At 36.4% G+C, this 13389-nt stretch overlaps 1 protein-coding gene across 2 annotated transcripts; it reads right to left on the minus strand.

Moving 5' to 3' along the window:
* Positions 1-5337: 5337 nt before the first annotated feature.
* On the minus strand, positions 5338-10226 carry LOC112290144 (uncharacterized). Of its 2 annotated transcripts, none has more exons than XM_024536133.3 (15): positions 10057-10226; positions 9735-9860; positions 9212-9299; positions 8512-8553; positions 8265-8354; positions 8015-8137; positions 7801-7869; positions 7539-7651; positions 7360-7381; positions 7143-7208; positions 6966-7022; positions 6650-6696; positions 6329-6410; positions 5974-6063; positions 5338-5869 (listed from the first exon to the last, which is right to left on the minus strand). In XM_024536133.3, exons 1-15 carry the CDS (start codon positions 10125-10127, stop codon positions 5708-5710), a joined length of 1248 nt encoding a protein of 415 aa, XP_024391901.1. In that variant the 5' UTR covers positions 10128-10226; the 3' UTR covers positions 5338-5707. The 2 variants fall into 2 exon arrangements, with proteins under 2 accessions (XP_024391901.1, XP_073394373.1); XM_073538272.2 differs by having other exon boundaries at positions 9735-9863; positions 10057-10205.
* Positions 10227-13389: the final 3163 nt, after the last annotated feature.

Genomic DNA, 13389 nt, shown 5'->3' on the forward strand with positions numbered 1-13389 from the left:
AGCTCCACTTACACGCTTGACTAGTAGAGATAAATTCCAATGGAATCAAGAAGCGGAATCAGCATTTGAAGCCTTGAAGACATCGTTTGTTTCTGCACCAATCTTATATCGTGTTGACTTTTCTAAGGCATTTTTTATGGAAACAGATGCATCAGATTTTGCCTTAGGTGCAGTTTTATCACAAATGGGAACAGATGACAAACTTCATCCGATAGCTTTTCATTCAAGAAAATTCTCAGCAGCCGAGATTAATTATGAGATCCACGATAAAGAACTTCTTACGATCATGGATTCCTTTCAAGAATGGCATCATTATCTAGAAGGCGCTTCTAGTCCAGTCACTGTGTATGCAGATCACAAGAACCTCGAGTATTTCATGTCAGCACGCATGTTGAATCGTCGTCAAGCTCGTTGGAGTATGTCTTTGTCAAGATTCGAGTTCATTATCACTTATCGGTCAAGAAAACAACAAGGTTTATCCGATGCCCTATCTAGACGTTCTTATTTTACACCAAAAGAAGGAGATGAAGCTTTTGAGCAACAAAGAACGGTCCTCTTGAAACTGGAGTAATTTCATCTCCGAGCAATGAAATCAACATTGACTGTTGATTCAACTTTTCTCAAGCAAATCCAGTCCAGTATGTCCTCAGACCCTCATGTTCATGATATCGAGAATAATTCTTCCAAGTCTCATGATCCTTCTAAGTTCGAGTTCAAGAATAATCTATTATATTTTGAAGGACGCCTATATGTTCCAGAAGGAGAAGCACGTTTACGTGTTCTTCAAGCACGTCATGACTTTCCAGCAGTAGGGCACTTTGGATATAATAAGACTTTGGAACTCATATCAAGAGATTTTTGGTGGCCACAAATGTGGAAGTCAGTCAAAGACTTTGTACAATCATGTGATATTTGTTCAAGATCAAAAATTCCTCATCATCGATCTTACGGACTTCTTCAGCCATTACCTATATCAGAACAACCATGGTCTTCTGTTTCTATGGATTTCATCACAGATCTTCCAAGCTCAAGATCTTATGATTTTATATTTGTGATAGTAGATCGTTTCACCAAGATAGCACATTTTGTGCCATGTACAAAATCTATCACAGGTGAAGAAACAGCTAAGCTTTTCATTGATAATATCTATCGCTATCATGGATTACCTAAAGATATCATATCGGATAGGGGAACTCAATTTGTGTCAAGATTTTGGAGGACCCTTTTCAACATTTTAAAAGTGGACATAAAGCTATCTTCGGCTTTCCATCCTCAAACTGATGGACAAACAGAGCATGTAAACCAAGTCTTGGAGCAATATTTAAGGTGTACTATCAACTATCAACAAGATGATTGGACAACCCTTCTGCCATTGGCAGAGTTTGCTTATAATAATACAATACATTCTTCCACGCAACAAACACCTTTCTTTGCTAATTATGGCTATCATCCACGACTTGATACTTTTGATTTTTCAAAAGTTGATAATCTTGCAGCAGAAGATATGGCAAATCGGTTGTCAGAGTTACATGCAATAATGAAGACGTAATTGAAGGAAGCTCAAGAACGACAAAAGATAAACGCAGATCTATATCGTAAGGAGCAACCACAAATCAATGTGGGTGATAAGGTATGGCTACTTCGTCACAATATCAAGACTACTCGACCTTGTGACAAGTTGGACTATCGTAGGCTTGGCCCCTTTTCTGTTTCTGAACAGATCAACCCAGTTGCATATCGGTTACATCTACCGGAGTCAATGAAGATCTATCCTGTATTCCACGTGTCTCTTCTTGAACCATATGAGACAGTGGATATACAAGGAAGAAGATAAATGCCACCGCCTCCTATAGAAGTAGATAATAATGAAGAATTTGAGGTGGAAGAGATATTAGACTCGAGGCGGCGCCAAAATAAGCTGGAATATCTTGTTGATTTGCCCGGATATGATATTAGTGAACGCACATGGGAGCCATCCACGAATCTAGCAAATGCATCAGCTAAAGTCAAAGTTTTTCATCAACGACATCCATCAAAATCAAGATGAAAATCTCTCTTATAAAAGAGACAAGATTGAGGCAAGATAACATTCAATTTCCTATCCTTGTTTGTAACTTCTTTGCTTTTGTGACGCTAATTAGATGGAGAGCCAACAACCAGCGGATTCAACTCAAGAACCTTCGTTTGCTGACTTACCGGATGAGACATTGCGATTGTCACAACCTTCAAGACGACGCAGCCGAGATGAAGACCCTCAAGAACGATATGTTCTTCCTCGAATAGATGGTGAGATACAACGCGTTTGTTATCACAACCTTGGAAGAGATTCTCGATGTTTGGTGATATTACTGGAGATAGGAACGACTGTTGATGGTATTTTAAATATATTATTTGAAGAAAGTTATGAAGGCCTCAATAATGATCAAATAACAGGGTGGTCTTGTCGCCCTGGAATGGGACACTATCGATGGCTAAGAGGACCCATCAACTACCTTCGAAGAGAACAGAGATCAGAGTATGTAGTAAATATAATTCGTCGCATATTAGACTTTCTCAACATATAATCACCGCTCCTCGTGGAACTCGTCTCTAGAAGGGGGGGTAATGTCACGGATATACATATAATTACCTACAAGAGTCGATAAAAGTATGTAAAAGTAGATAAAAGTAGGTTAATTATGTAATATCTTCTAGAGAAGCTTCCTAGAAGCTTCATAGACATTGCTTTGACCTTATAGGAGTCCATAGTTGACTTTTAGGTTAGAAACTTGGTCAACAAGTTAGCCATGTGCCACACATGTTGGTAACTTGAAGGACAAGCTAACTACGTAGTCCACTCATAGAAAACTTGCCTTGCAAGCAAAGACATGTGGCCTAGAAAGTCAACACATATTAGAGGTCTTATAGAATATCACCACGTGGCTTCTAGTTAGATAGTATATATAGAGGCAAGAGTGAAGCTCTCTTCACTCTTGTCAACTCCTTTCTTGCTTCTAGTCTAGTTTCAAGGGTCTCTAGTTTTCTTGTCTTTTGGCAATAGCCATTCCAGTTTCTCTTTCAATATATATATATTTGTTTATTTACCTCTCTTTGAGTGAAGGCTCACTTGTCTGAATTATTTTTCATCGAGTTCTTGTCCTTGACAATAAGATTTATGTACAACTTGTAAGAAAATAAAATAAAAGAGAGAGTTGAATAAAAAAACTGATTTATAGATTGTCTAATAGAGAAGAATCACTTATTGTTTATACTAAGAGTCCCTATAATTAATCATGTTGTCATTGGATTTAGTTTCATTTATGTAAATATACATGCTATAGAAGCCTAGGTGAAAAAAATTATAAGATAAGGTTTGATTGTCTTAGAGACTTTGCATTATTGCAAATTCAACCATAATATATCCATAATATGATATACATAGTACAAGTATGAAGAATTAACTTTAATATGAAAGATAAGTGAAAGACTCTAGCTACAAGTTCATCCTAAGTTGCTACACATATATTTCATATTGTTATATGCACATGTAAAAAATGTAAAGGCTTAGGATTAATTAGGTATTGTTATGTGGACCTTGCTACTTGATACAATTAAGGGGAGATTAGAGGGGCACCTCCTTTGGTGGTCTTGCTAACCAATTAGCAGATAGTGTTAAGAAGTAGTGCTCCTTACGAGGACCTCTAAGGACAAAGTTCTTAGAGGAAAATTTGAAATCTAAACCTTATATTTGCAACTTTTTTGCCCATTTTTATTGTATTATACAAGGTTTTTTTAGTTTAAAGATGCAAGTTCATCTTTATTCACCTCATTAGTTGCATATATAACAAATAACCAAACTCAAGTTAGCTATGATTGAAGACGTAAGTGAAGGAGTAACAAAAACACAATAGTATCATATATCATCCTACATATTTTCCTATGAATATAAATTTATAATTAAATATATTTTAAAATTTACTTTTAAGTTCTAAAAAATCAATCATAAATTATCTTGCAATAAATGTATATCTCTAAAGCTAGGAGATAGAGACACTATGAATATATGTTGATGGATATAGATATCATAGATCTTTTTGTTGAGAAATTTATATTATATAACTTGTTTGAATGTCATAGATTCATGAATAATTCTACTTCTTGATAGGCATATGACATACATAACCAAAAGGTGTGAACTTCATACCATGTATTTTTAAAAATATAAGGTGTTTACCAATCTTTGTCTTTGAAGAGACACCAAATGTAAACAAAGTGAGCTTGAAGCTCCTACTGTTTTATAGTATTGCAAAGATTGCAATTAATTGTAATGTAGCAAAATCCATTGAAACTATCAGGTATCCATGATTAGATTTGTGAAGAAGAAACTTGCAATCATTATATAAGGTGAACTTGAGACAAAAGTAGATAAATTAAATAGCCTAATGTTGCACTACAAAGTTGTTGAAGATGTCCATTAGTTGGTAATGAGGGATATACAAGAATCTCAAAAAGATGCTTTAATAGATTGGAACACTTTGCCATATTTATTATGTCCTCTAGCAACAATCTTAGCTCAAAATTCATTTGGTAGTATATTAAAAGGCAGAGTATAGAAAGCATTAATTGAAAACTACATAGAGACTTGAATTAATCTTCTTTGGAGAGTTGAATATGTGGATTGATCTATCTACATAAATAAGGTTTATCATTCACCAACATTAGTAAAAACGTGTTTGGCATGTAATACAACAAACATAGATGTATGTAATCAACTTACAATCATTCTTCTCCACCTATGGCATAAATGAATGAAACAATGAAGCTCAAAGGAGAAGCATATCAAATATTCATCTTTCAAATAGTGATCTATGTGCATTTGAACAATAGTCATATTTAAATTATAATTGCTACATAGTTTTGCACTGCAATGAGATGAGAAAGAATCAACTTGCATCCTCAAAGCAAAAAAAAACTTTGTAAAGTATAATGAAAATCAACCAGGATATAAATAAACAAATTGGAAAACCCTAAACCCTAAACCCTAAACCTGGTTCAAGTTACAACCATGGGCGAAAAAGTCCACAATTTATTCCTCTGCAAACACTAAAACATCTTTCTAAAACATCTTTTCAAGGTTCAAGTTATGACCATGGGCAAAAAAGTCCACAATTTGTTCCTGTGGAAAAGTTACCGACTATACATCAGCCAATACTAAATCATTTTGCCCTCGCATCTCTAACTGGATTGAAAGTACCAAGTTAAAAAAGACTTCAGCGAGCCAAAGTCTGCTTTTAGCTTTCATCCAATTAATCACGCAACTGAACGACTGACCTCCCAGATTACCTCTGAATTCCCTCGTTTTTAGAAAGATTAACGTTTGCACTTCCAGATTAATGTAATAAAGCAATACATTGTTCAGAAACTCTATATTGGCCAGAATCCGGCAGGTCCCTCCACTGAATAGTGTACTTCAAGTTCCACACTGAATAAATGGACATTGTATACAAAAGCCGTGCAAAAATACTCTAGTTTTAGCTGTAAACTCCTGCCATTAATCTGAGTGCATGGAACAGAGATAAACAAACCAATTTTCAATGATCGCTGCTGTCCTCAAACAGAAACAGAAGTCATATAACCTCTGGTTCATGCAGGGTATAAATAAAGAAATTGGAAAATCCGCCAACGTCTTCCTTAGCCTGAAAATATTAGCATCTAATAAGAAATTTGATTAAACCTTCAGTTTCGTGGAAGGTATTGTTCGAGGAACAAAGCCCATTGCACTGTATACGTTTTTAAGTGTAGAATTTGCTATGAGGTTTGCCTTGGCAGCTCCTTCGCCAAGAATACTATCAAGATAACTTTGATCCGCAATGACTTCGCTGTAAGTTTTCTGCACGTGCAAGTTAATAATGAATTCAGTACACTCAGTCCTCGGTAGGACATTGAACCAAACACTCTTTGGAACGTGCACAATTGAACGTATAAGTCCTTTACCTGAATCGGCTGTAAGTGTGCAACCAGGGCATCAGTGAGAACTGGCTTAAACTGTCCCCAGCTCATTTCTCCACATTCAGCAATTACCTCCTGCCCGCATATGAGAGTTGGATCATGAGTAAATTAGAGTAGAATCTTAAAGAAGCCCTCAAGCATGAATACGAGTGAATGAATAGTAACTGCGAAGCATTCTGATCAATTCTAGGACTGTCAAAGTTGAAAGGTCGCTTTGAATCGTAACCCGTGAGTGAATTCGGAACTCGGGTAGCCCAGAATTGGGCTATTGAAACTGGGATTATTAAACTAGCGTATGACTGTAAACTGCAAGTTACGAACCGAAAATACTGTGGTATACCTGCTGAGTCTTCCCGGTAACTTGTTGATAGATTGATAATAGGTTGTTACATTCTGGCCTCTCCACATTTCCAAACTCCATTCTGCATACGCATAAACATCACCCGTTTGAGAACATAGCGGTTGAATATTACAAATAGTCAACCATTGCTCCAACAGCATGGTTACATTTGTCACATGACATTGAAGTGCTTGATAAGCAAAGGTCATTCCAGATCATTCTATAATCCTCTGAATCTCTAGTCAAAATGCTCTTCAAATACAAAACACGTCTGAGACACATAAATACATGATCACCCATCATGGCCTTCAGATAACATACCCTAAGGCGGAGTCTGTCTTGCATCGCTTTATCTTATTCGCTATTTGCTGTTGCGAAGAACACCATCACACATCAAGAACAATGTTGCAAGAACCAACAATGATGAACTGTGAGCACTGAACTGTGAGAAGCAATGAACTGTGAGCACTTCGACAGACGTTCCTCAACGCTTGAAACAACGGCTTACTACACATGTGGAAAGAAGACTATTATAATCTCCTGATCCATATATTAACATATCAATAGTTCGACTTGCAAAATTCATATCAACACAACAAAGAGAGCGTAGTATGCGGCAATTATCACTAATACTTACATCAGGTGTATCAAGAAGGTTAATCCGTGAGAGATCTGAAGGAGCTGATTTTGACATCTGTACATTTAAAACCATCAAACACATTAAATCAACTAGAATAGCTTCATTAGGAGCAACAATATGTAAGCTACAATTGAAAGATTTGCATAGTAAAAGATCAGATACGAATCAGCTCACTTTTGCAGTGCCGTCTGTCAGCGACATAACCCTAGCACACGTCTCAGGGACAAGGGCCTCCGGAACCTAGATAGAGATACAATGAAAGTTAAATGGCAAAAAGAAAAGCTTATCAAAAACTTGAGGATGCATCGAGAATTGTGCATTGAAGACAATTTGATGAGTATTTGGCATATAGCCATCTGCTTGCTACAGCTCCATTGGTTGGGAGTCAAACCTTGAAAATTTTCCCACCTCGTCTGCATCCAAAAATTAACCTCAGTTGAATAAGCCTTCTACGACCTTCCACTTCAACAAAAAAACATAGTGCCTTCGACTTCAACATCACTGATCAGAACTTGGTTTATGAACACAAATCTCTACAAAGATGTTACAATAAGCAGGAGTACCACTAACCCGCCAAGTTTCTTCCATTTTCGGCCACCATAGAGATGGTTGACACGATCAGCCACATCTCGAGTCAATTCGAGGTGTTGCCTCTGATCCTCTCCGACAGGAACAAGGTCAGACTGCCATAACGTAACTTATAGAGTCAAAACTAAGCTCTGAGACTGAAAAGAGACCATGATTGCAATCGTCGCGCAGGATTGGTTTACTAGTAATTTTCTAATCGTCATATACAAGTAAAAAAATTAGTGAGAAGAGGTAGATAATTTACTTGATATAGTATGATATCAGAAGCCATGAGCAACGGATAAGTTAGAAGACCAGTTCCGACATCCTCGCCCTGCACATCACCTCGTGCTAAGTTGCAGGCTAACTTCTGGTAAAATTCACGAGTATATGGGGGTTCCCTTACAACCTTGCAGCTTGGAAATTTCTCAACATGATTAGATGGAGTAGGAGCAAATCAAACCAAGTGGAATACTTACCGATTTGCGGGACTTTTCTTTAAACTGAATCATTTTGTTAAGCCAACTGATTGGAGTAACACAGCTCAACAACCAAGTCAGCTCAGCATGCGCCGATACATGGGATTGGACAAATATAGATGACTGCATCAAAGGCAACTCGGTGAGTACATCAGTCCTGGTGAGCATCAGTATCCAGTTGTGCAATTTAGGAAGTTTGTTTTGAAGTGTAAAAGTGCCAATTTATGTGTTTTAAATTGATCTTGTTCACCTTGGTGGGATCAATGCCACATGCAATGTACAAGGCTGCTGAAGTTCTTGTTGACTTGGTTAATTGCTCAACATCATGTGGCATCGTAATCTGCAAATACGAGTTAGAAAACATGTTCCAAAACCCTTGGAATGAATGTTTGAATCCAAGTCAAAGCAAAGGACGGCTCGAAGTTCCCCAAAATATCCAAAACCAGCTAAACAAATTTGACCTCTGCGAACAGATTGTTTGAAGTTTAGTTTAATACCGCATGGAGGTCAACAACGAGGAAAAGCGTATCGTAAAGATCCTGCGGACACCAAAGAACAAAAGCTAATTACGAAAATAGCAGAATCAGAAGATAAACCTTCCACTCTGAAGCACAACATATCATCTCCCTGGCATCCAAATCAACCGTTTTAATTTGATAGCTGTACTGGTGGGAGGTTTTGTGATTGAGAAGACCAGCTCAGTTACATATAAATTTCAAGATTCACGTACAAAAGACTATATTTTAGAGTACATTACTCAAATTCATAAGCTTGGTTCGACTTTGAGCGAATCGGCGTCTTGGGATATATGCAGGTCAGCAATCATGAGTCTAGGGTTTTGAATTCAAATCTAATGCAAAAAATAAATTACTAACAAATCCACAACTAAGTATCAAAAGATTTATCAAGCACTAGCTTGATGGACCCCGAGTTCATTGGTGGAAATAAAGAAAAAAGGAAAAAAAAAAAGGAAAGCAGATACGCTTAGAAGAAGAATGGAAACTGATCACGAGCATTAGTCACGTGGAATCCAACCGCTGCAGAAGCATTGCTCAGAGGATTCACATGATAACGAACTCTAAACAAGATCTCATTACTGGTTCTGTTACGTGAATTGTGACACAAGAGGCTTCAGAACCCTAGCCATGAAGGTCCTTGAGAAAAGTTCAAAATGAAATGATTGTTAGCAGGACAAACCTGCAATCCAACCCATGACTTGATCGCCCCGAGATAATTTCCCAAATGAATCGACCCCGTCGGTTGTACACCCGAGACAACACGTTTCCTGACCCAAAACTTCACATTACGATTTCAATGGCGTAAAAGTAAAGGACAGAGGGTTCTTATGCGAGTTAAAAGCAAATGTAGGCAGCTCAATTGAGATAAAATGTATCATTAGTCAGCTTAAAAACTATGCTCTAAGTGCTAGAGGCTATTTTCTTCCACCATTATTTACACGCTTTGCCCACATTTTAGGTTCAATTCAATAGCAAACGACAAGCAATTACTGCGATATTACATACGAAATCAAATTCATACGATTATAATTCAACAATGCCGCAGTGACCAACTACCAAGAAGAAAAGATCAATAATTCAAGGTTTCATTAAACATGCATTTTGGATCACCCCTTTTCTCTGCCGCGAACAAACACAAGTCCCACTCCACGACCCAATGATAGTGACAATGACAAGTTTTCACGTGAATTTCAGAAAATTACTTGGTGACGGCTACATTCTCTAACGGCTTCTCAGCTGTTGATGAATTCGACACAGCAGAAGCAGCCAAATTCGCCCTCAACAGCGGTCGCCATAATCCTCCCGGCAGCCCAACATTAATTCCAGACCTGCTATGAGCACATCACAGAAGAACATACACTTCTGATTTCCACGCCATGATCAGAAAAATCGATACCTCTACAAAAAAAACAATATGAATCCAGAACGACTTTGAACTGCATTAATCCTGGAGCGGACACTCTCGCAACCAATCAACGGTTTCCGAGCTGGACTGTAATCACGTGTGGACGCAAAAGTTCATACGGATTTTTTGAGAAGAGAGACGCGGAGCGCAACAAGGTCGGGGGAGCCGCGGTCAGGCAGGCTCGCGCCATCGCTGCAACAATCACAACAACTCAAATGGGATTCGGTGAAGCTGAGAAATCGAAGAAGAAGACGCCGACGACGACGAGGAAGACGATGAGGCGGCTCTCGTGAAGCTCTCTCTCGCTATCCGTGATCATGGGGTCCCCTTTCCCCCACCACCGCTGGAACCCATAACCGCGTCACCATCGTGAGAACTGAAGTTCCCACCACGTGAACCGAATGGAGTACATGTTCCTAATGGCATTGCCCAAACCACTCATGACGAACGCCAACTGTCGTCGACGAGCGAGAAAATATCTCGTTGGTTTTAGGACGAATATCGTCCCATTGTCGTCCTATGCTTCTGCACGTTCCACCAGAAAGAGGACAAGGAAATTAGGGTTTAAGCTACCGTTGAGTTTCACATTCGTTCACATGTGATTAGGGTTGTTTGTTGGTACAAATCAATCACTATATGGGTTGATTTGCAAATAATATCATTCGTGAACACAATTATCATGACCTGAAATAATATCTTTGAATGATGTTTGCTTGAGAGATAATGTTTAACATATTATAATTTTGTCTCTCACAATATTTTGATGTATAATGCAACTCAACATCACTACAAGTTTGTAACAAAAAGATCAATGAATTAAATTGTATAGTATTTGCTTGCATTTTAATGTGGTTGCCACTCCTTTTTGTCATTTATAATATCACTTGATAAGAAGTTTATAATTTGGTAGTTTCACATTTTTTGCAAAATGCATGTAATAATGCTTAGAACATAGAATCTTGCATATGACAAAGTTTAAGCAATCAAAAGGTAAATAAACAAGTCTTCAAAAGAAGAGGATTTTTTTTATTTATACATTCCATAAAATATTATGTATGGCAACAAACAAAATTATTGCATTTAAAAAGTGCATAAGAATTCATTGTAATAACCATGTTTCTAATAGTTGTAAAAAAAAACCTATAAGGTTATTGAAAATCAAGTAAAGAATAATAAAGTATATTTAATAATTTATATATTAACTTATATACTATAATTTATAAGAATCTTTATATATATTTTATGTATAAAGGAGTTGAGAGCTTCTATTGACAATATATTCTAAAATTCTTATAAAATACATAAAACAAATTATTTCAAATAATTTTCTTCTTAAAGATAAATTATTCTTCAAAGAAATTTTGAAGTAGATAAAATTATTAGCCAAAAATAACCAAAATTTGATAAAATAGAATTTGCCTAAACACATTAAATATAATACAATTTTTAAACTTAAAAATAAATTTAAATAGATATATATTTTTAAAATATGAAAAAAAAGATATTAGTATTTTAGATATTTTTATTTATGAAATAGAAAAAAAGATAAATCTACTCTTAATCAAGAAAAGAAAAACCTCTAATATTGTAAGTATATTCTTGTCAATCTGTCAAAGACATGAACTAGAAGAAGATACATAAATCTGAAAAGTTTGTTTTAAAAGAAAAGTAAAAAAATAGCAATAAATTAGTATGTATATTAAAAAGAAATTGGAATGGCTATTACCAAAAGACAAGGAAACTAAAGACTCTTAAATCTAAATTAGAAGCAAAAAAAGAATTGACAAGAATGAAGAAGGCTTCACTTTTTCCTCTATATATACTATCTAATTAGGAGCTACGTGGCGATGTTCTATAGCACCTCTAATATGTATTGACCTTGTAAGATACATGCATTAGCTTACAAGGCAAGTTTTTTACATGTGGGTGTGATTGTTATTTTACTTTTTTATAATTTCCTTCCAGAATAAACATGTATAGGGGAATTCAAACATAGGGAAAGACTAAGCACATGAGTTTTACTTATTAGGATCACACAGTTAACTATATTCTAAACCACTAAAACACTAAAAAATAATACAATACTTCCTCCCAGTAACAATACTCCTTCATAAACTGATAACCACAATGTGCAACCCTACACTCTCAAAAGACCACTCAAAACTCAATAAATTCCATTCAACACCAAGAATAACAGACTTCATTCCAATCAATTTGAATTCACAAAATTCCTGTAATCACAGACTTCCTCTGTCGAAACACACACACAACTCTCAATAAACAACAATCATAATCTTCCATCCATAATCAATCTTCCAATAACTTCTCATATAATTCAATCACTCAATACTCCAATTACATAATCAATAACTCATAAATCAATCTATGATTTATTCCACAGACTCACTTCTCAATATTCAAAAACTATCCATTAGTCTTCAACAACAAAAGAAACAAAGAGGAAGCACCAAGCTTAACTTTGGCTTATGACTATCACAATCTGACTCCCCGATAAATTTCTACAACTCCTATATAATTGCTACTGATTTCTAGATTCTAACCATTGTCATATGGCGTGATTTGCTATTTGGGAATACACTAGGTATCTAGCTGTAGAAAGTGTACCTTAAACCTTTATATGATTCTTTTCTTGGCTTCCAAAACTCCTTTATTTTGTATAAAACTCCAAATATAACAAAATCCCTTCAAAACATATTTTTCCGGCGAAGGGTTTTCTCGCCCGGAACTTTAGAAAATCATAACTATTGATCTAACCGTTCAGTTTGTTTCAAATTTACAAGATAGGTAGAATTTACCCTTCACTTGTACCACAAAAAAAACCAACCGCAAATTCACTCCCGATCTTCTGGCATCTAAGAAATCCTAGCAGACACTCCAAACCCTAATTTACAAGCACCCGAAAACTATTTTCCTTATATCTCAAAAACCCAAACTTCAAATGTCATAAAACTTATGCACAAAGTTTACTAACATGAAATTACACGTTCCTTGAATTTTTGAGCCAAAATCTCACAAAATTGCTCAAGATATAGCTCAAGAGACAAACACTAGTAATTCGGTTTACTTACTACCCTTAGATTACATGTGCTAACTTCAAAATCCAATAACTCCTTCACCCCAACTTGGAATCCAGTAAGCAGTATGTGAAAAGTATAGCCGCAAAAGTGTTCTCTCCAGTCACAGTCGCCGATCCTCAATTGCCATCCGTATGCGTGCGTTATGCTCAAAAGAGTGATAGTAGGTCCAAAATTAACATCTTAACTTTGAGCGCCTATAACTTCTTCATAAAAACCCCAAATGACACAAAACTTGCACCAAAACCTTAATCAAAACCTAAAACTTCTGACCCTAGCCTTCAAAGTTTGAATGGCCTCGAGAAACTAACCCTAATCCCTAATATGGCCTCGGGCAGCCTCCTCAAAGCCCATTGG

The sequence above is a fragment of the Physcomitrium patens genome, chromosome 13, assembly GCF_059467195.1.
Source record: "Physcomitrium patens ecotype Gransden chromosome 13, ASM5946719v1, whole genome shotgun sequence".
NCBI lineage: Eukaryota > Viridiplantae > Streptophyta > Bryopsida > Funariales > Funariaceae > Physcomitrium > Physcomitrium patens.